This window comes from Ammodytes marinus (genome assembly GCF_949987685.1).
Source record: "Ammodytes marinus genome assembly, chromosome: 14".
Taxonomy (NCBI): Eukaryota; Metazoa; Chordata; class Actinopteri; order Uranoscopiformes; family Ammodytidae; genus Ammodytes; species Ammodytes marinus.
In genome coordinates this window covers 2,015,834-2,039,342 of record NC_137218.1, presented here as the reverse complement: position 1 = coordinate 2,039,342, position 23,509 = coordinate 2,015,834, and the positions used below count along the sequence as shown (strand labels likewise).

At 36.9% G+C, this 23,509-nt stretch overlaps 3 protein-coding genes across 3 annotated transcripts; all 3 read right to left on the bottom strand.

Annotated features, from left to right (window-relative positions):
• Positions 1–2,927: 2,927 nt before the first annotated feature.
• Positions 2,928–3,872, bottom strand: LOC307260704 (olfactory receptor 8G17-like; the record flags this gene model as incomplete). The annotated part of the gene is made up of 1 exon (XM_080040997.1): positions 2,928–3,872. The coding sequence occupies one exon, from the start codon at positions 3,870–3,872 to the stop codon at positions 2,928–2,930; it is 945 nt and encodes a 314-aa protein (XP_079897123.1).
• A 4,406-nt stretch (positions 3,873–8,278) lies between these two features.
• Positions 8,279–9,229, bottom strand: LOC307260578 (olfactory receptor 8G17-like; the record flags this gene model as incomplete). The annotated part of the gene is made up of 1 exon (XM_080040851.1): positions 8,279–9,229. The coding sequence occupies exon 1, from the start codon at positions 9,224–9,226 to the stop codon at positions 8,279–8,281; it is 948 nt and encodes a 315-aa protein (XP_079896977.1). The 5' UTR covers positions 9,227–9,229.
• Positions 9,230–13,713: 4,484 nt separating this feature from the next.
• Positions 13,714–20,463, bottom strand: LOC307260577 (uncharacterized protein; the record flags this gene model as incomplete). Its single annotated transcript, XM_080040850.1, has 2 exons — positions 13,714–14,706; positions 19,546–20,463. 2 exons carry the CDS (start codon positions 20,461–20,463, stop codon positions 13,714–13,716), a joined length of 1,911 nt encoding a protein of 636 aa, XP_079896976.1.
• Between the last annotated feature and the right edge of the window lie 3,046 nt (positions 20,464–23,509).

Below are 23,509 nucleotides of genomic sequence, written 5' to 3'. Positions count from 1 at the left end.
GTCTGTGGTATAACACATGATTGTGAACAAACACTTGCTTTGAATAACTCATGTTCCAGTCTGAATCCTCTATCTTGTTTCTCCCTGTTCCATGCTGGTAAAGCCCAGCAGCCTTCAACACAATGTTATTTATCAAGGGGATTTTAATCTTCAGGGAATTACATCATCCCTAGTGTGGATTATACCTGATGCAACATTAAGAATAATTATGACAACCAATCGCAACGGTAAACCACCTTTTGCCCTATGAATGAAAGTAATCAAGAAAGAGAATAATATTTGTGTCACTATCTTCTTCTCTAACATTATTTTCTTCATTAATTTTAAATGTCTCAACACATGCCGAATAGAGATGGAATGCAGAATCTTTTCACCAATAACAACAAAGAGACATAACTCAATCTTAACTCATTTTAGTTTTAGCCTAAGACTATGTCAGTACACTTAACGTTGTTTCTATGTTTTTGTTTTATAGTCTTTGTTGCAAAAATCATGTAATTTATGTAAATACATTAGCAGTTATTACAAATTGCCCATCCTGTATAATTTTGCCAGACAATTCGATTCCACATTTAAAGGAATTCTTACTGTTGATTTTTATATACACTTATGATAATAATTGTGACCTTGTCGTGGTGAAAGGACTCGTGTGCATCAGCAAACCTTCATTCTCCCGGTAAGGTCTCCCAAGGTGAAGAAGTGGGAGATTAGAATCCAGACCAACATGATCCAAAAACCCCTTATGATGGTAAACAAGCATACATAATTTACCCTGCTCGGAACAGGGTCACAGGGCAGGGGCCTGTTTCAGGTAGCTGGTTTTACATACTCTGGGTTTAATCATACGCTCTGAGTTGGTTAACTCAGAGCGCAGGGTTGATAAGCAACTCTGGGTTTTCGGTTTTAGAACAGTGGATCAGCGTTGGGTTAATCAACTCTGAGCGTGTTCACTCTGGGTGGAGCGTGTGCATAAAAGCCATCGTCAATGGATCGCTGATAACATGATTCACCATGGAAACAGAAGAAACAAATGCGTGATCCTCCCACTTCTCCACTTCTCAAAAAAAGAAAAAAAAACTTCTCCGCTCCTCCCACTGGAGTTAGAAATATTAACGAATGAGTTTATGGTAGCCTATGGAGAAGAATTAACGGGTATATTGTCACATAACTCTGATCTAATCTCCTCGGCAATTCAGAAAAAATGTATAGTACATAGTCCATTTTAAAAAGTTACGCATATCAGCAGTAAAGTAATAAAGCTGGCGCGGCACAGCATTTCTGACAGTGTTTTATATTCGCTGTATTTGGGAAGCTGTAGCCTAATAGCCCACTGTGCAGTAAACAGACTGTCGCTTCTTTTAAATGGGGAGTGAAAGACATTAACGTCTGACACATAAGGTGACAGTTTCCATTGAAGAGCCTGATTGATTTATTATCAGATCCATTTTCCTCAAGTGATCACAGTTTAAATTATTAGCCTATATAATTATTTATGTAATTTTTATATTCGTATTAGGCTATAATATGAATATAAAAGGGCTCGTCTGTGACTTTAGGATCGCACAAGTGAATAGTAACAATCGCGTGCAGCCGCAGCGTTACACGAATCCACCTGACATAAATCTGTTCAGTGGCACAGACGTTAAAAAGCATACAATACAAATAGGTTTATTAATCTGAATGTAGAGCATGTCACGATGTGTAAGGTGGCCGCCTATATGAACGGACCGAGGGCTGAGAACAAGGCTACTGATCAGATAAATGATCGGTCAAACGTAAAATCATCAGGAAATGATAAAAACATCCCGATGGAGATTTCTGTGGAGTGATTTTGCTTCAAACTGTACAGGGATGCGTGTGACAGTGACACTCCTTCTTCAGTCGGAGCTGCAGCGTAAAGTGAAAACAAACTCAGGGTAGGTCTAACCACCTATCCAGCAGGTTAGACCCACGGCGTATGTTGCCGCAGTAACTGACTCTCGGTCGCGCTGAACCTGCTACCTGAAACGGGAAACCCAGAGTTTCCACTAACTCAGAGCGAACAAACTCTGGGTTGCCTCAAAACCAGCTACCTGAAACAGGCCCCAGGTGTGGGCATAAAACTCTGAGAGTTGTTTGTGTCATTGCACCTAACAACTGCTCAGAGTATTCGGTCTTCTTGGAGAAGGTGGGAGGGGTGTTGCAAAAGGCCCCACTCACTCACTCCATAGTTCTACTGCACAACTATAATGCTCATATTTGCAATGATGAGGAAACCTAAATCTATAAATTGTAAATAGATTATATTAATTTGTGTATATAACGTAGATTGTATATACAGTGCTGCTTGAAAATATGTGAACCCCTTGAGCTGTTTGGAATTTTATTGAGTTAAACCATTATTAATTCATTTTTATCAATACCAGTATTTTTTATATGTAATATTATTTCATGGGTGTAATTATGATTTAAATCAGTTTATGAAACATATACTTAAAACACTTACGGCAAAGCAAGGCAAGTTTATTTATAGAGCAAAATACAGACACAAGGCAATTCAAAGTGCTTTACAGGGGCATACAATTACAGGGGCAAACTCAACGGTTGTAGCTTTATTGTTGGTGGGGATGTGCACATTTTTGGAAAAACCCAAAATAGTTGACAGTAGGACATTCAAGAGGTTAACAGTCAATGCACAAATGTGATAAAATGTTGACAATTCAGAATTGGTGGATGTGTCTGTGACACCTTGGCATGTGTTTTTAATGACCACAATTAGAAAAAAGGATTCCCATTGTTATGAGCATAACATTTCTGCAGAATTGATACAAATAATGACTCGCACTTAGAAGGAACAAACACCACTAGATCCTGGAATACAGTTAGGTATCATAGTTCAAATAATTTTTATTGTTAATTTTACAAATAAAACGTGTTAATTTTCTCAATTATGATGGCAATATTTTCTTGGGCTCAACCAACTTTGACAAGACTTTTCGTATCTCTTTTGACTGCAGGCCATAAATTATTGGGTTGAGGCTGCTGGGGATGACGAAAAACAGAATGGCAGAGAGTTTCCTGTAGTTTGAGAGTTCAGGGAAACGATGCAGGAAAATTACAGTCATTCCACTAAACAGCATAATAAGATATATGAAGAGGTGAGTGCTGCAGGTCTTCAAGGCTTTACTGTTCAAAGACTTGTTATTACTGGTCAGACAGACTACTGTAATATTGGTATAGGTGAGAACAATGCTGCCTATAGAAGCTGTGAACAGCACCACAGTGAACGTGAGGCCGTAGACATTGTTAATTAACACACTCTCACAGGAAAGCTTAAACAACGAGGCATTGTCACAGTAAGGATTCATGATCATAGTTCTACATCGGTTTAGTCTTATGGTCAAACCCAGAAGGATCGAGACCAAAACAAGGGCCGCTCCCCAGGCAGAAACTGTCAGCTTTATCACCATCTTATTGGTCATTATGGCAGCATAGCGCAGAGGATTGCAGATGGCCACATATCTGTCAAACGCCATAATTATAAGCACAGTGTGAGAAGCTGTGCCAAACATGTGAGAAGTAAAAGCTTGAGCCACACAATCATTATAAGTGATAAGGCGCTCAGAGGGAGGACGCAGCATGTCTAAAAGTAAACGGGGCAACAAGAGAGAGCTCCCAATGATATCATTAAAGGGCAGGTTGCAAAACAGGAGATACATAGGCTGATGAAGGCTCTTGTAAATGAAAATCAGAACAATAATGCCCACATTTGCAACCATTATGAACAGATAGGAGAAAAGGAAGAATAGAAATGCAGGGTATAGAAAGTGTTCAGGGACATTCAACCCCTCCAGTTGGAGTGTGAGGCTGTTGTAGGTGTAGTTTTCCATCATCCTGAAAAGAACGAAACCATTTTGTGAATATCCCAGTCATTGTTGGATCATAGTTCTATATCTCCCCTAGAAAAAACAACAATTTCCTAAATGTCACAAGTAATGTCTCCACATCGTATTCTAGAGATAGCACTGACTGTACAATCAAACACAACATAAACATTCAGCTTTTCCTAGATATAACCAGATATACATGTCTGTGGTATGAACAACTCCATAGAAATGGATGTAGAAAAAGGCAGGTACATGTTATAAATCAATTTCAACAAATGATAATTGATTCTGCAAATGCAAACAGACAAAAGTGAGCTGTAAGTTCAAATAATATTTCAGCAAAGCAAATTAGAAATAATTCAGAGCTTAAATAATGAAAGTATTTCTCTAACTGTACCTGCACTGGGGGAAGAAAGTGTTCTAAAACTTCTGACTGGCATTTTAAGAGCAGATTTAACTCTGTAAAATTCTCAAGCAAAGGAGTTAAAACATTTAAAAAGATAAAGCCCACATTGCAAAGTTATACTCACACACAAATTATTTCCAGCTGCAGAGGTGTTGGGTGTTTGTCAGTGTCACCTGCTGCACTATGAGCCACCTGGAAACATCAGTCTATTTTATGTATTCAGTGCTGTAGTGGCCATTAGCTGCAATGTCACATGTTGACAAGTCATCCCTCTTAGACCACCACCATCTTAGCGTCCAGTAATTATAGGCCTCAAACTCAAACAGAGGTTTTTATGATTAATTTTTATCCCTTGATATCTAATCAGGGTGTTTGCTGGGGATGGGGTCATGCCAATTTTCAAATATATATTTGAGAGGAACATTTAGAGGCTACATGAAATCTTGAGCTGCAGAAGGAACATTATTTTTCAGATGTTTCTTATGCAAGCAGCGTCCTTTACTCTTCAACAGCAGAAACAGTAGATTGGTCTGCAGACCCATCTTATATGATGGAGAGACCCATTTCAACAGATAAAGGGTGGATAGCTACTAGTGGAGGGGCCCATGATGATTTCTTTCCTCATATTGAGGCTATTCCTTGTTGGACCTTGTTATTGACATGAGTGACAGAGCTCTTTGACAATGCGACATGTAAAGTTACTATCAGTATCTCTGGCTTAGGCCGCCCTGAGCACTTGGGCCCCTGGGTGTGGTAGCATACACAAGCATTATTTATTTATTTATTAAAAAAAAAAAAAAAAAAATCTGGGGGGCTAGAGAGCCTGTGCATGCCAGAAGTTTAGGCACCGGTGACCGAGGCTGTTGATACAAATAAAACTGATTTGATTTGATTTTGATTCTAGGGAATATAACTATTACTACATATAACTAAAAATGGAGTGCTTTGCCACGGTAAATTGTTATCACCAAGGCTTCATTTACTTCCATTGCTGTAAAAAAGCTAAAAGTTTGGAACTCATTCTTGGTTCCCTGATAAAGGCCTTTGACAACTCTGTTATTTAAATAATTTTGACATATTTGGTAATAGAGGTCCCCACTTGGTCATTGTAGACCGATAGTCCACTGTTGGCAAGGTAGGAATGTGTGTGTGTGTGTGTGTGTGTGCTCATCGCAATGTTATTTTACAGGAACTCCCCAAAACCTTGAGCCTCATTGGACGCCTATTTGGCTTGAATAGAATGTTGAGATCAAAGGCCATTTTAAATGTAACAAAAAAAATCCTGGTGCTTTTGATTTGATCTCTGTACCCAAAATTCTTTTTTGATGAGCCATGGCAGAACTAGGGTTAGAGTGAGAGGGTGAGGGTGACATCGGGAAAGTACAACCTAAAAACTGTCTGTTGTCAATTTAACACTGAAAAAAGGGCTGTTCCAAGACTTTGACCAATATTGAATTAACTGAAATATTTTCCTTGAACGTGGAATCTACTAGTTTTGCAAAATGAATAAGGTATAGCTGATGGCGAAATAACTGCTACAGGCCAACATTAGGCCAACTAATTTACATTTACATGTGTAACAGTGGCTTGCCCAGACCCTTTTAGGGGCAGGGGCGAAAAATTAAAGAAGGGCACCTCCTCTATGTAAACAAATGGGAGGCCCGTGTGTGCCTACAGCCCTTTGTCTGATATTGGTTTGAATACATTTGTGCAAATATTAGGTGAAACACAAATACACAGCCGCTCAAATGTCCCTCTGATGTGACCTGACGGGCAAAAGATGAGAGTGGAAGTGTCCCCTTTAGATTAAAAAAAATCTAACCTCATGCGTGACTGTTATGACCCTGTGGCTGAAAAAAAGTTAGATTGTTGCTCAAAGGTCAACCCAAAGAAGCACCTGTACTGCAATGCCCCTTGTATGACCTCAGGGCAAGTGCTTAACCCCCTGAAACCGGCGGTATCATGGACGATGCCGTTCGAGGCCGACACAGTATAAAAACTACAGCGTCTGTCGAAAGTACTGATTTGAGACTATATGTCAGTCTTTGTTTCATGCAAATAGACCCAGTATAACCGGATATACAATGGTTTAAAGTTAATGCAAAAGTATTTTATTTTCACGGGCCAAAAGTACGAGAATTCGATGGTCATTTTACGGTCGGAAAATAACGCTGGAAACCTAGATCCTGCTCAGCTCAACAGGCTACATTTACCAGGGAGGGGAGGAGGAGGGGTTAGCGGAGTCATATGAAGCTACACCAAAAAAAATAAAAAAGAGTCGAAGAAGAAGAGTGACAGGGGGCGGGAGCGGGAGTCCGTCTATGCGAGAGAGACGAGGCTGCTAGCAAACGAAAGTGACAGACACACGGAGGAAGATTGAGAGGTACTGAGAGTTCTGAAGATAGGCTACTGATAACATTTTAGAAACATTTTTTACTTTGAACATGAGACAAGCAGCTATAAGCTTGTTCTGTGACATGAAGGAGGAGGACAGTTCATCCTTAGAGTCAAAGTGTGACTATAATGTAGGCTATATAAAGCCATTGTTGTCAGACTGAAGCACAGTACACACACAGCAGCCAGCCTACATAACGTGTAACACAGTAAACAGTAATAATCTTTACTTTATACTGTAGGCTACATAAATGTCCTATATTTCCATATACTGTATATGTTTTATTTTATAGGTCTACCTAGGCCTACATTTTTTATATATAGGCCTATATGAATGAAATGTGAAGATATTAGGCAATTTTTTGGGGGGTTTTGGTAACATAATGTTCCTATATATTATTATGATATATCAAAGTGAAAATAAAAACTGGCAGGTAATGTAGGTGAAGTTTTGTTGAAACAAAAGATACCAAACACAGCAAGCTTACATTTCTTTTATGTGCCCTCTGTGTCATGGTTGACAGAACTTTGAGGAATTTGGGGAAAATGCCTGTGTATGCACCTGCTATTTGTTCATAAAATTTGTATTTAGGTTGATGCCACCTCAATCAAACTTTTACATTACCATAATGACATCCCAATTATTTATTTTCAGCTTTCAAAAAAATGATATATGAATGTTTGTGTTACACATGGTAAAATTAATATATTTTCAAAATCTGTTTTACATTTATTGTGTGGTTTTGGGTCCAATATGATCATATAGTATGTAAAAATTAAAGAAATTACTATCAGGTCATGGTGGTGAGGATGTGCTGAACAAAAAGATGCCAAGCACTGGCTTGATAAACATTTCCTAATGTAGTTTAGTAAGGATAATTTAAAAGTATGCAAAAACGGCTAAAATAGCCCCAGGCGTCAGAGGGTTAATTCCCATTAGCCAACAGGTTGAATACACTGGTTTGATAAATATTTTAGAAAAGGGCACTTAAGCAAAAAGGGAAGGGGGGGGGGGGTTGTCACCCCTCGACTCTCCCTGTGCATGATAATTGCAGATTAAATATAAGTGTCCTGACATGTTTTTTAACTTTAATTTGAAAGAGTTAAGATTAAGAGATAATTCTAATTTTAGTTTTTGCTAATGAAAAGCTTTTTTTAATGACCAGAAATAGAGATCCATACTTGGTCATTGTACACCGATAGTCCACTGTTGGTTAGGTAGGAATACGTCATCAAAATGTTTATTATATCGATACATGCCCCCCAAAACCTTCCAACATATTCCTGCAAATTAATCCATTGTGGAAATGCGTTCCGCACACAGTTTGAAAATGCATTAAAAGACAAACAAGAACAATAAGTAGTCAAGACTGTAATGACACAAACAAGTCAGTTTTTATTCATTTACTGAATGGCAGAGGATCAGGAAGGTTAAACAATATCCAGAGTCATGTTTGTGGCTGCCATGGGCTGTGTTCTACTTTTTTTATCAACAAAGCTTTTCACTGTCTTAATACTGGAATATTTTCTGCTTGTTGAACTTTAGAATTCTACCTATAGGTCACAAAACACCTTTTGCTGTCAATATGTATTTATATTTGAATTCAAGTATTCAAGTACCTTTAAAACATATTTTTTTGGACTTTAATATTTTAAATAAGAACTTTTGTATCTCTTTTGATTGTATACCATAAATAATGGGGTTGAGGCCTCCGGGAATGATAACCATCATGATGGCAGACATTTTTCTGTAGTCTGAGTACTGAGGGAAACGATGCAGGATGATGATGAACATTCCACTTACAAACATGATCAGATAAGTGACCAGGTGAGTGCTGCAGGTCTTCAAGGCTTTACTGTTCAAAGACTTGCTATTACTGGTCAGACAGACTACTGTAATCTTAGTATAGGTGATAACAATGCTGCCTAATGAGGAGCTGAGCACCACCACAGTGAAAGTGAGGCCGTAGACATTGTTAATGAACACACTCTCACAGGAGAGCTTAAACAACGAGGCATTGTCACAGTAAGGATTTGTGATCATGGTTCTACATCGGTTCAGCCTCATTGTCAAACCTAGACGAATCCCGACCAAAACAAAGCCCACACCCCAAGCAGAAACTGTCAGCTTTATAACCATTTTATTGGTCATTATGGCAGCATAGCGCAGAGGATTGCAGATGGCCACATATCTGTCAAACGCCATAATCATGAGCACAGTGTGGGAACTGGCACCAAACAATTGAGTTGTAAAAGCTTGAGCCACACAGTCATAATAAGTGATGAGGCGCTCAGAAGGAGGACGTTGCATGTCTAAGAGAATTTGTGGCAAAATGTTAGAAACACCAATTATGTCAGTGACTGTCAAGTTGCAAAAAAGGAGATACATAGGCTGGTGAAGGTTTTTGTCAATGCAAATAAGCAGCAAAATGCCGACATTCATAACCATTATAACAATGAAAGAAATAAGGAAGAAATAAAAGATATGGTACATATATTCTTTTGGGACTTTAAGTTCCTCCAACTGGAGTATGAAGCTGTTGTAGGTGTAGTTTTCCATCAACCTGAAATAACAGTTTTCTGTTAATTAATTGAATACATCTTAAGTTTACAGACAACAAGATACACCAACATAGATAATATAGCAATACAATTAAAGTTACTAAAAGAACAGAGTACCAAAGATGAACTTTAAACAATAGGTAAAATATGTAATATAGCAGTCACACGTCTAATACCTGTGTTGTGACTTCGGTCCAGTCTTTAGTTTTCACTACAAGCAGTCAGTTTTCACCAGCAGCAAAGAAGGTGTCCTACTTTTTCATAGATGTGATATCATTCTCAGTGGATTAATTTAGCCTTAGGTAATGTGTGATGCAATATTATTAAATCAATGTGATGGCGAAAGTAGTGGTCATTAGGCAGCAACTATTAACTTTAATACAAATTTGAAATCATCCATGTCCCCATAGTTTATCATACGTGATCCATTTGAACACATATTCTAATAAATTTAAAAGTTAACATTTTATTATCAATCCTCACCCCTGCAAGATGTTTTACAAAGGAACAGTCTAAAGTTTCAGACACCTTGATTTTTCTAGTTTGTTTTGATATTTCTTTAAAGCTGTTCCTCAGTCGAGTCGGCAATGGCCTCTGCCTTTTTTGCTCTGAGAGAAAAACTTTTTTTAATCGGAATGGGACACTTCAAGCCTCCTTTTCTGCCCCTAAAGTCACATCAAAGGTACATTTGATCAGCTGTGTATGTGTAACTTAATTTATCCACAACTAATATACAACCCACTATCTAAGGGCTGTTAGCATTCACAGGCCTCCCATTTGATTACATAGAGGATGTATCCTTTTTTAATTTAGCCTCTGCCCCTTGGAGAGTCTCTGCATGCAAATACAGTAGTCTAGGTACCTGTGACACAAATAAAACTGATTTGTTTTGATACTAGTGAATATAACTATTAATACTTTTAACAAAAAAAATTGAGAGCTTTGTCACTATAAATCCTCTTCATCAAGGCTTCATTTACTTCCATTGCTGCAGGAAAGCTAAAAGTTGGGAACCCATTCTTGGTTCCCTGAAAAAGGCCTTTGACAACTCTGTTATTTACATAATTTTGACATATTTGGTAAAAGAGGTCCCCACTTGGTATTGAAGACCGATAGTCGACTGTTGGCAAGGTAGGAATGTTTGTGTGTGTGTGTGTGCTCATCGCAATGTTATTTTTACAGGAACTCCGCAAAACCTTGAAGGTTGAATCTACTAATTGTGCAAAATGATTAAGGATAGCTAATTGTGAAATAACTGCTACTGGCCAACTGATTTACATCTTCATCCATAACAGAGGCTTGCCCAGTCCCTCTAAAAGGGCTGGGGGGAAAAATGAAAGAAGGGCACCTCCTCTATGTAAACCAATGGGAGGCCTGTGCGTGCCTACAGCCCTAAGTAAGATATTGGGTTGAATACATTTATGCATATATTAGGTAAAATGCATATATAAAGTGAAACTGATATACATTTGCATAAACAAAAAGGACTAAAACATGAGTGTAAGTGTCCCCTCCAAATTAAAAAAGTCAAGGGCTCATGTGTGACCCTATCGTTGAAAAAAAGTAAAATTTTTGCAAACCAAAGGGGCACCTCAGCTGCTGAGAATAAGACATTTGTCAACTCTGACATTTACATTATTTATTGGTCAAATCTAGATGTGCCCTATTGGTCAAAGTAGATCGATAGTCCACTGTTGGTGATGTAGGAATGTATGCATAGAATTTTGAGATTTAAGGCCTTTTAAAATGTAACAAAATTCTGATTCTAGTGCATTTGATTTGTGTACCCGACATTCTTTTTTCCATTGGGCTGTTCCAAAACTTTGGACCAGTAGTATGAATCAATCGCATTATTCCCCTTGCATGTGGAATCTACTAGTTGTGCAAAATGAATAAGGATAGCTGATGGTGAAATAACTGTGACAGGCCAACATACTCAAATGCCCCTTTTAATGTGACCTTATGGGTAAAAAAAAGTGCCTGTACATTTTCTATGATTCTACAATATTAATATAGAATAATATTTATGAAAAACCTTGCAAGCAAGAGTCATTAAATAACCATCAGTAATTACCAGAGAATTATAAGAAAATTGCATTATAAATAAACACACACAAGAGCACATTCACTTTGTAAATACGGTAACACAACATTTATAGAATGAAAATCAACTGCCTTATTATTTTTCCCAGTATAAGGTTTACTATACTGGCTTATGCTGTCTTTGGTGAGATGTGTGACAAATTGAATGTTTCTTTTCATTTTAACTAATGAAGCTGGATGTTGTAATTCAAATCTCCATCAAGTCATCATTTATGGTTCAAATGTGCATCGTTTTCTTGGTGAATCAAAATTGTACATTTTATTTTTTATTTTTTTTTAAGTATAAGCTATATGTTTTCAGTTTCTCCTCCATTTCCATGATCTCACAGTTACTTTCATACAAAGGCCTCATTTGTTTCTCTGTGTCATGACCTCAAGATGAAGCCCACGTTTTACTTTAGAATCAACCCTAACTAAAATCAAAATTTCAATGTAATTATTTGGTCAATTGTAAAAACACATAAGTTAATACATCAATATATATATGTATAGTCCCAAAATGCAAATGTATAGCACCTTAAATATTAATAAAACTCATATGCACATAGCTTGTTACACACAGATTTGTGATAAATACTATGAAAAAATATGTTGCTTATAATGTTTTTATTTACTTTAGCAGTTTCATGAATAACACATGGTGTAAATATGATAAAATATTGTAAGACTAAATATTCCATTGTTGATACCCAGATGAGTGTTACATCAGCACAAGCAAATAAATGAGAACAGATAAATACAAAAAGTCTTAAGTATTTAAATAACTATATTTTTGATACGTCTGAAATAAATGTATTCAATTAAATTAGATCAAAGATTATAGGTATTTGAAATAAGAGTAGGAATTAATATATATATATATATATATATATATATATATATATATATATATATATATATATATATATATATTAATAGTTATAATTAGGCTGACCATATTTTCACACGTTTTGCATTGTGAAAAATGCACTTCTTACGTCTGATTTACGAATAAGATCTCAATCTCAATCTGACTTCCTGATTAAATAAAGAATATAAATAAATAATACATTGTTTATTTTGCATCAAACTGGTGATTTCATCCTATCCGCATTTTGGATATCCCAAAACCTGGACTACTAACATGTAAAACTATCAGATTGGTTAGATACTACTGAGTGTAAAGTGTTGGAAACATGTTTTAACAGTAACTACATTATTTGGGTTGCATGCTGTCGGATGAGTTTACATAAATATCATAATTGTGCGTGATAAATGTCGGATAGTATGGGAGCTTGAAGCTGATTATATAGATATAAAGATGATAGAACTTTGGGAAAAATTAAGAGACCACTCCAAATATTCAGTGTCTCTCGTTTTACTATTTATAGGCATATGAGTAAAATGAAAATGTTGGTTTTATTCTACAAACTACAGTCAACATTTCTACCAAATTCCCACCAAAAATGTTGTCATTTAGAGCATTTCCATTACGTAATGTAGAGATGAAGATTGAAGAAAAATCCAGATGGGTCTCTTCATTTTTTCCAGAGTTTAATTTTGTTTGTATGTAAAACACTTTTTACATTAAAATCATATAATTAAACCAAGAAATTAACCCATGTACACCATCTGTATATGGATAGATGCAAACTGTACTTTGACCTTTATTATTAAATAGTAATAATGTGAATACATTTTAAACGTTGTTATCAAAGTGTCCAGCAGGATAGATAATACTTACTGTAAAAAAATACATTTGACAATGTTTCTACAATTCAGCTTAATATCAGATTAAAAGCATTAGTTGGATACAAAAGGCCTTTTTCAGGGACCATAGAACGGGTTCACATCTTTGATCTTTTCTGCAGCAATGGAAGTAAATGAAGGCTTGAAAGTTAAGTCAAACAATTGGTCCAGGTGTCCCAACTTTAGCTAATAACTTCCAAACCCGTCTGTCTGTATTAAAGCTGTGTAGGAACAGACTGTGTTACTACACCCTCTCAAGCATTATTTGGAAAATATTGACATGCAGGAAGTAGTACAAGGTGTGTGTGTGTGTGTGTGTGTGTGTGTGTGTGTGTGTGTGTGTGTGTGTGTGTGTGTGTGTGTGTGTGTACCTATGTTACTGCCAGGATGTAGTTATAGTTATATTTAGTATGTGAGTTTTATTCCCTATAACTTGTTAGAAAAGCATTTGAAGTGATTTGATTTTCAACTGAAATTTAACCTAAAATCAAATAAATAGCATAAGTAAGAACCAATGTCTACATTAAGAACCCCTTCAATTGTTAATGTTGAGGAAAAACTTGCATCAAACTCAAAACACTCAATGGACATTTCTGCAAACATGTGACCAATAAAACTTTGAACTTGAACTTGGATGAAAACTTTTTTATAGATTTATTTAAGGAAAGTCTGTCCTTTCATGTCACTTTTATCCACTTTATTCTTGCGAAACAATCCGAAAATCTTCCGCTTGAGTTCTTTGCACTGCAGTCCATAGATGACTGGGTTTAGGGCTGGGGGAACCACGTGGAACAGGACCGAAAACACCTTCCCGCTCTCGGCCCAGGCCGGGCTGCGATGCATGATCATAGGGGTGAAGGAGGCCACCAGCATGAGCATGTAAACCACTAGGTGTGAGGCGCAGGTCTGCAGGGCACGGCTGTTCAGAGCCTTTGTCTTGCTGCTCAAACAAACAATGGCGATCCTGAGGTACGTGAGTGAGACCGCGCCAAGAGACGAGCCGAGGATAACGACCGCGCTGCCCAGTCCGTAGATGTGATTGTAGAGAAGGTTCTGACAGGAGAGCTTAAACAGAGAGGCGTTATCGCAGAACGGGTTCAGTATGACACGTCTGCAGCGCGTCAGACGCACATTGAGACTGAGGAGGATAACAACGGAGATGAACGCAGCGGTCCACGCTCCGACCGAAAGCTTCACAACCATTCTGTTGGTCATAATCACGGCGTAACGCATAGGGTTACAGATGGCCACGTAGCGGTCGAACGCCATGATCATGAGCACCGCGTGAGAGGCGCCTGCGTGGAAGTGTGCGCAGAAGGCCTGGATGACACACTCGTAGTAGTGGATGGAGCGCTGGGTGATAGGGGTGAAGTGTTCGCTCAGCAGGCGCGGGATGACATCGGACGCCCCAAACACATCATTAACGTTCATGTTGCATAAGAGCAGGAACATGGGCTCATGGAGGCTCCTCTCCATGAAGATCAGAGCCACTAGTCCCATGTTAGACACAGTAATGAAGATGTAGATGAGCAGGAGGAACACAAAGGCTGGGACGGACGACTGGGGATCAACCTTCAACCCCTCGATGTAGAAGATGTCTGCGTTCAAAGTGATGTTGTCCATACTGCCAGCGGGTTGGGGAGGTCTCTGGAGAGAATCATAGAGAAAAATCATGAATTATTCATAATAACTTAAAAAGGTTTATTTGGTTTAACTTGATATATTTACCTGTATGTTAATGTAAAACAGACTAGTATTCATTTGTTTGTATCTTGAAGAAGACGGCAGGAAGTAGTCGAAACATGTCAAGGTACAAACAAATGAATACTAGTCTGTTTACATGAACATACAAATTAATTAATTATGCATGGTTGCAGTTGCATGCATAGACAAATTTGGGGTATACACTGTCAGAAACAGGAGTACATTTGATGTATATCGCTGTCCCAGAAGGGAAGTGGAATGGCTTTATTTATATAGCACTTTAAAAAAAGGACAGTTACAAAGTGCATCAAACACATAACAGAAGTGACAAATGAAATTCAGAAAAGTGATAACCAATGTTATAAAAACACAACAGACAGAAAAAGTGTTCTCGTCCATACTGCGACCGGGGGAGGTGCCAAGAGAGAATCGTGAATAAAACAAAGCATTAGACATGTCTGCAGTGGGTTGCTAAGACTCTCGAAGGGGCAAAATGTGAAATAGGGCCTCTCCTTCATGAAGGAAACATCATCATGAAACTTTGCCAGTTGATTACTTACCTTGAAACAGTTATTCTTTGTATGAAATTCTCTTTTCAGAAATGTTTGAATACATGTGAATTTAGGCAATATCAAACTAATGTGTTCATTTGCATATCTTTTACAATTCTAGATGTCGGATAAAGCCAGAGTTCAAATGTTTATTTCATTAAATTTTTTCATTTTATAAATCAAAAAAGTTAAAAGAAAAATAGGGCTAAGAATGATTATTGAAAGTTCAGATGATGTAAGTGCTTTAGAAGTTGAAATTTTAAAAGCACTTATTGAAAAACTGATTTTGTGAAATATAAAGATGCAAACAGACAAAGTTTAGTCAAATAAACACCTAAATGTAAATGTTGGACATTTGATTTATACTATTATGAAATAAGACATGTTATGGAAGCAAAAAAGACAAAAATATCAAAATTGACTAGGGCTTAAGTTACTAAGTTTTTGCCTGCAGTGTCTCTCCTTAACACAGATCCCATTTAATGACATCAAACTTGTTTGAATAAACTGTGTTAAACAAGAGGAAAACATTTCTCTCTCTCTCTCTCTCTCTCTCTCTCTCTCTCTCTCTCTCTCTCTCTCTCTCTCTCTCTCTCTCTCTCTCTCAAAACACATCTCCTTTAACTGCCATAGTCAGTCTGAGTCAGAATCAGTGTTATTGTCAATACCATAATATACACTTGGCAGTAGATATTATTCTCTATATGTCACATATAAAAACAGAGATATGATAGACAGACAAGTTAAAATAGTAATATATTAACATTTCCTAAAAAAGCTGCATTTAATAGAAAACATTTTTTAAATCAGCATTTGGTATAAAAATAAAGTGCTGTCGTGATGTGTACTGTACATGTGCTGCAATATATGGCACCCATTTGCCATTGTACACATTTAGAGTGCTTGAGCACATACAGTATAACACATAACATTCTGTCTGATCACTACTCTACCCACATTCATCACACTAATTCCTCTGTTCTTAATTATTATAAACACTACATTTGCAAAGGCTTCTATGAATATTTACAGCTGATATTAATGAGTTGCTGCATCATGAATCTCTGATGAAGTTTTTTTGAAAGACCTTTGCACAAATGTTTAACCAGCTAAAAGTCCTTCAACACACTTCTGTTTATGCTTTTTACAAGTTTGGATCAAACTGTCCTTCTCAACTGTTAAAATATTAATATTTGTGCAGATTTTTTTAAAGTATGGCTCAAACAGGCTCATAAGAAGAGTTGTTTTTCTACATGTAGAACCAATGCTTTTATATTTATTTGGTTTACATTTGCAGTATAAAAGCTGCTGTGCTATAATAAACGTCCTCATTTGAAAACCTGCACAAATGTGTTTTCAAGCTATTGAGAAAAACATAAATCATGATCACAGTGAGTTGTGTTGCTTCTATAACATAAAAGAAAACAGAAATGATCATACAGAAAATAATGATGTTAGAAAAAATAGAAAGCATTATTGGACACATGAAGGACAAACACTTGATAATTGTAACAACATGTTCGAAAATGAGTGGGAAGAAGTTTACACTTATTTAAACATCAGAAAACATTCAACATTTAGACATCTACAGTATTTTACATTCAGTGGTAAATGTGAGGCATAATTACCTGTGTTGGTGTGAACCTCCTGCAGACAGACTAACATGTGGACTGACAAACACCTATTATAGGGTTCTCCAAGCTTTGTTGTTGCCTTGTCATCACTGCGCAACTGCTGCTGTCAAACTTTGCATCAAAATCATCATCACTTGTCTTGGTAACATGTGTGTGTCAATCAAAACATTTTGGTGACCGAGATTAGGATTTTTCTCTTAAAAGAGTAATGTATGGAAATAATTGTTATTTTTCAGAATAGACTTGGTAGAAATGGAATATTATATCAGGAAGTATGATTTAATTTTTATGTAATCGCATGAAAATTAAAGTTAGGGTTAACAGACACTTGATGTCCATATGCATTTATATAGTGGGCCCGGCCACTTGTGTCATGGTCGTTGTGTCCCTGGGCAAGACACTTCACCCACCTTGCCTCGTGTGAATGTGTATGACTGCTGTATGTTTGAGGTGGTGGTCGGAGGGGCCGATGGCGCGGAATGGCAGCCTCGCTTCTGTCAGTCTGCCCCAGGGCAACTGTGGCTACTATGGTAGTTTACCACCACCGGTATGACTGTGTGTGAACGAATTGAACCTGGAACCCTGTAAAGCGCTTTGAGTACCTTGAAAAGCGCTATATAAATCCAATCAATTATTATTATTATTATTATTATTATTATTATTATTATTATTATTATTATTATTATTATTATTATTATTAATGGAAGACAAGGAAGAAGTACTATAGAATAAATGACTAAATACATCTTCGCCTCATCACTTGATATTGTGGAAAGACTTGAGGCAGTGGTGGATGATGCCATCTTTAGTAACTAGCTTCTTGTCCTTGAAGGCCACCGTAGCTTCCATAATTATTTGAAAGGATGGGGTTGGCAAGGGAGTGTTGACATCTAGAACTTTCACCACTTGATGCCAATAAATGTTTTGATATTAACCACTGCACCTTTAATTGGGAAAAAAAGCATATATGATAATAATGATTTTTTTTGTTATTAAATCAATCAACAGACATCTCCTGCCAATCTTCACCAGGAAGATACATCACCAACACAGGCCGATCAAGCACCCTTTGCAAATGCTTATAATGATATCTCAGTTCAAAAACGTAATTGTTGAATTGATGAACATATAGCATGCCCTCTAAAGATTCTTTATAATCTTTGAAAATAACTTAGATGTAAACTTTTAGTAGAAAAATAGTTTATTTAGAATGTTTTAGTTGTCAGATTATTCATAACAAAATGGTGATAAACCCTGGTTCGAGGTGTATCCTGTGAATCTTTTTTCAAAGGGCCCCAACAGACAAAACGTTTAAAATTTGGGATTTTTACATCTCGGCCTAGCCCATTGTGCCCATAGGCCCTTGGATAGACAGCTCTGGAAAAAATTAAGAGATCACTCCAAATATTCAGTTTCTTGTTTTACTATTTAAGGGCGTATGTTTGATCAAAATGATCATTTTGGTTTTATTCTATAAACTACTGACAACATTTCTACCAGATTCCACCCAAAAACATTGGAATTAAAAGCATTTCCATTAAGTAATATAGAGATTAAGTTTTAAGAAAAATTCAGACTGGTCTCTTAATTTTTTACCTATACCAGCCTATACAATTTAATCCAGTCCCACATGTGTCTGTGAGTGGCCAAAGAAATAATTCAGCACCACGGACAGCGCCTGTGCCTCAGATGGTTTGTTCATTGCCTTCTACAGTATGTGCCTTGCTCTTATTCTTTGAATATTCTCTTCAAATACTCAATTCAAACTACATTTACATCAAATATCCCCCCCCCCCCCCTTTTGGTCAAGCCCCTTCTCAGAAGCTTGTACACCCTTGATCGACCATGAGCCTTATAATGTCAGATCATTGGAGATGGATAAATCTTGGCTGATTCGAGCCATCCTTGTACAGTGAATTTGTATTGCTACCATCAGGGTGCAGATACAACCTACCACGATGCACAATGAACAGAAAAAAAAGGCAAATATATAAAGTATACGAAAAGTAATTTATGCCTGCTGCTATCAGCCTTGATGAGCAGCTGAAATTGTAATATTTGTTTCTTATTACTTGTCTTGTTCATTTGTTTGCCTGCTGTTTGTTTTTACTGCTGGCTGTTAATCCGATTGCTCCTCTGGGATACTAAAGATACCTTGAACCTAGAGCCAGGAGAGAAAATACCTTGCACCGTGCATTATAAACAATAAAAAAAACTTTTACATATATTTTCTTAAATGTTGGCCAAGGTGGCGTGTCCTGTGAAGGTACAATGTACAGTTTGACAGATTTTCTTTACACCGTTCATGATTTTATTTCATAGGAGCTACTTAGTTTAGGTATGTAAACTTTTTTATTTTATTGCTTTATTTTAAGTGGCTTATTGCAACAATCCTGCAAGCATATCAATTTCATAAAGCACAACCAACTGATTTAAGTGTCACATTTATAAGATAATAAAATAAAGAGACAAGTTTTTTTTTAAACAACTTTAATGTGAGCCAAGGGAGTATTTACGGTATTTAGTATTTCAAGTATTTACAGGTTTTGTTAATTTCATTTCATTTGCGCCACTTTTCTGCTGCAAAACAAAGTAACAATGGTCTGCTTGATCTCCTTAATTTGCAGGCCGTAGATGACTGCGTTGAAGGCCGGAAGACACACTTCACATAAGACTATCACGACCTTCCTGTGTTCGGATAGGTTAGGGAAACGGTGCATTGCTACGATGATGGAGATAGATACTAAGAGGAAAACATACACAGCCAGATGGGTGGTGCAAGTCTGCAGTGCTTTGCTGTTTAAAGCCCTGTTTTTACCGCGCAAAACCACTGTACATATCTTCAGGTAGGTGATGGTTACAAAGATTAAAGAAGACCCGAGTATTAGCACGGTGTAGCCGGCACCAAAGATGTCATTGACTAGGACGCTTTCACATGAGAGGTTAAATAAAGAGGCATTGTCGCAGAACGGGCTTGGTATAAATCGTCTACATCGGGACAGGCGTATGGTTAGACCAAGTAGGATGGACACCATAACTAAAGCTGTGGCCCAGGCCCACACAGATAACAAGATCACCATTCTGTTGGTCATAATGGTGGCGTAACGGAGAGGGTTACAGATCGCCATGTGGCGGTCAAACGCCATGATCATGAGAATAGTGTGACTGGCGCTTGCATAGAGGTGAACACAGAAAGCCTGGGAAACACAGTCAATGTAATAAATATATCGCTGTGTAGGTGGAATAAAGATATCTCGGAGTACATGTGGTGTCACAATGGTGGCGCCAAAAATGTCATTAATACTCATGTTGCAGAATAGAAGATACATAGGCTGGTGGAGGCTTCTTCTACTGATGATCAGAGAAACTAAAGTGACATTTGACACAACAGCAAAGATGTAGATAAAGAGGAGTATGATGAATATAGGAATGGAGGTCCAAGAAGAGACATTTAACCCTTCTAGAAATAGGACATCCTCATTTAAAGTCTGGTTTTCTATATCTATTTGATACATTGTGGAGGCTGTGCAATCGTCTCCCAACCACGTTGACAATTTAATTTATATAATTAAAAAATGGCTGTCCTTAAAGTATATTCTTTTCAGTACTGTACTGTACTGTCATGTATTGTACTGACAATACAATATCGTTATGCACTTATTTATAAATTGACAAATTTCCCTAAGGACAATAAAAGTTCTCTTATCTTATGTTTATAATAATAGTAAATTGACTTCACCTAATACAACACTTCTCACTGATTTTCTCAGACTCAAAGTGCTTTACATTTTTTTGCCTCATTCCCTCATTAACACACACACTCATACACCGATAGCAGCAGTTACCACGCAGGTTGCAAGCTAACTATCGGGAGACCTTTGGGGTTAAGTTACTCTTTACCCAGGGACACTTGGACAGCACTTTTCTTAACAATATTACAAAGTGCATTAAGCTATAATGGCTACTTTGTTAATGTCTTTAAACGTGTTTCTTGCATTTATTTAACTCATATTAGGCTGCTGATATTGTCAAACAACATGATATAGTTCTACGTGTGATTCAAACGTTTTAGGATGGAAATAAACTTTGACAATTAAAAAAAATACAACAATAAAATTTAGTAAAAGCCCACGATAAAACCAAGATAATAAGGCAGATATTGCATGCTGGAAACAAAACGCAACTCAGGAGGAGCAACAATTCAACAATATAACTATTGATTAAAATGTTTTCAATAATATCTTAAAACCAATGAACAGAGGAATTCAACATGTCACATATCAGCTTACATTAAATGATCCAAATGATTAAAATTCAGTGAGATAAACAGATATAACATTTGGGACAAAGAGAGCATTGCTGTTTGCAGGTATACTACAGGTCCACAGTGTTATTCACAGCCCCATTGTTCCAGTGTTATTGAAATTGAAGCAGTTCAAGTCCAGTAAATGAGCTGAAATGGAGCAAAAGTTCAATGTTAAAGAAAAGGATACATTTAAATAATGTAAATATCAGAGTTGATCACTTGTATTTCAGTTTAGTTAATATTATAGGTTGAATTTGACATGATTTAATTACATAAATAAACACAGTTGACACTGATGGTTGACTCTGTTACTACACCTTCTAAATCATTATTTTTTACAATATTGACCTGCAAGAAGTAGTTGATTGATATTGAATGAATGAATGAATGAATGAATGAATGATATTTTTATTTTCGTGTCATGCCACACAAGTGGCCCATCCCACACAGGATTACAAGACACCGCTATAACTACACAAAGTGTGTAGTATAAACATGAAACAAAAAACAAAAAAAAAACACTAAACATAAAGAGACATATTCCTCCTTGCCCACGCCTTTTCAATAAAGTCAGCAATTAAAAAAGTTCTGTATTGGAACAGCCAAGCTAACATATCAGTATCATACATATAATGGACTTATTTTACATCGACTTTCTTGAATAAACTTAATCTCAAATTGTGGTAAAACGGACAATAAAAAATGAAATGAATTTCATTTTCAATTTCCTCAAGCTCACAAAGAGTACACAGCCTATTCTCCTCGCTAGTGCCCACCCACCGGCCTGACTCAATGTGTAAAGGGAGAATTCCTGACCTAATTTGTGCACACAGGGACCTCTTTCTTTTAGACAAATTATACAAAATATAGTTCTCCGTACCAAACAGATGTTTAATTTGACACAAAGTACGCAGTTTAGGCATACCTCTTACTTCAGAGATCCAGGTCTCTCTCTTTTCAAGTGATAGCAATTATTTTCCTATTTTGAGATTAATTTCCACTTTGTCTGTAAAGACATCCCCACAACCCAGACCCACATATAATTCATACACCTCACTTGCCCATCCTCCAATTTTATGCATGTCACATTCAAACACCTTTTTGGCTACTCTGTTGTCATCCATCCTCAACAGCCTATTCCACAACCTCATAATACACACACTCCAACGCTCCCTACAGGAGTCCCACCCCATGTCTCCTGTTGTAGCTGGTATTGGTGCAAATTTATGAACACCCATAAAATATCGGATGGCCCTGATATTAATGTTTGATAAGATGGATAGAATAGATAGGTTGAAATAAGAACTGAGGGCTTCTTAAACTTTGGTAGATGCAGAATATCAGCGACATACTTGTAGGATAATTGTTTCTGGAAATGTATTAAGGAGAGAGTGCTCCAATTTCAGATGGGAAAAATATCTACAACTTAAATGAAACATATAAGAAATAGTTCAGTGCTTATGTAATTCAAGGATTTAGCTAACTGTACCTGCACTGGAGAAAACAACTGTAAAAAATGGAAGTGTTTTAAAAGTTGTCTAGCACTTCTCTTACACGTGACAAGGGTACCCCACTCCACCCTCTGCAGCACTTATTCACCAGACAGATCATGAGCAGAGGCAGACGGATTATCAAGGACACCCATCACCAAATTTCACTGTAAATACTGTATCAGAATGTGACAAATTAGGTATTTTAAATATTTGAATCTTTATGTTATAATACTTGAAAAACCTGTAAAAATGTAGGTGTTCAGTAGCTTACATTAAATGATCCGAATGATTTCCATTCAGTGAAAAATACAGATTTAAAATTTGACAGAAAGAAAGTATTGCTTTCTTATATGCAGGTTATTCAGAAATACAGAGATATACAGACTAGTTCAACATTTCATAAAGTTGCTCTAACTGAGAACAAATCTTTCAAACAGATTGAATAGTGAATGTAAATGTAAATGCTTTTCCTCATGGTAGGTGGTCTTAGATTTGACATTTTAAAAGCAGATTCAACTCTATAAAATGCTGGAACAACGGAGGAATTTTTTTTTAAAAGGGTTCAGCAAAAGGGGACACACATTGCAAAGTTATACTCACATACTGTAAATGTTCTTTCCAGAGGGTGCTGGGTGTGCAACCTTGTGCACCATGAGCCGCCTGAAAATATCAGGCTCTCTTAATTTATTTAGTGCAATGGTGGACAATAGCTGCAACGTCACATGTTGACAAGTCATCTCTCTCTTGGCAACCAGTAATTAT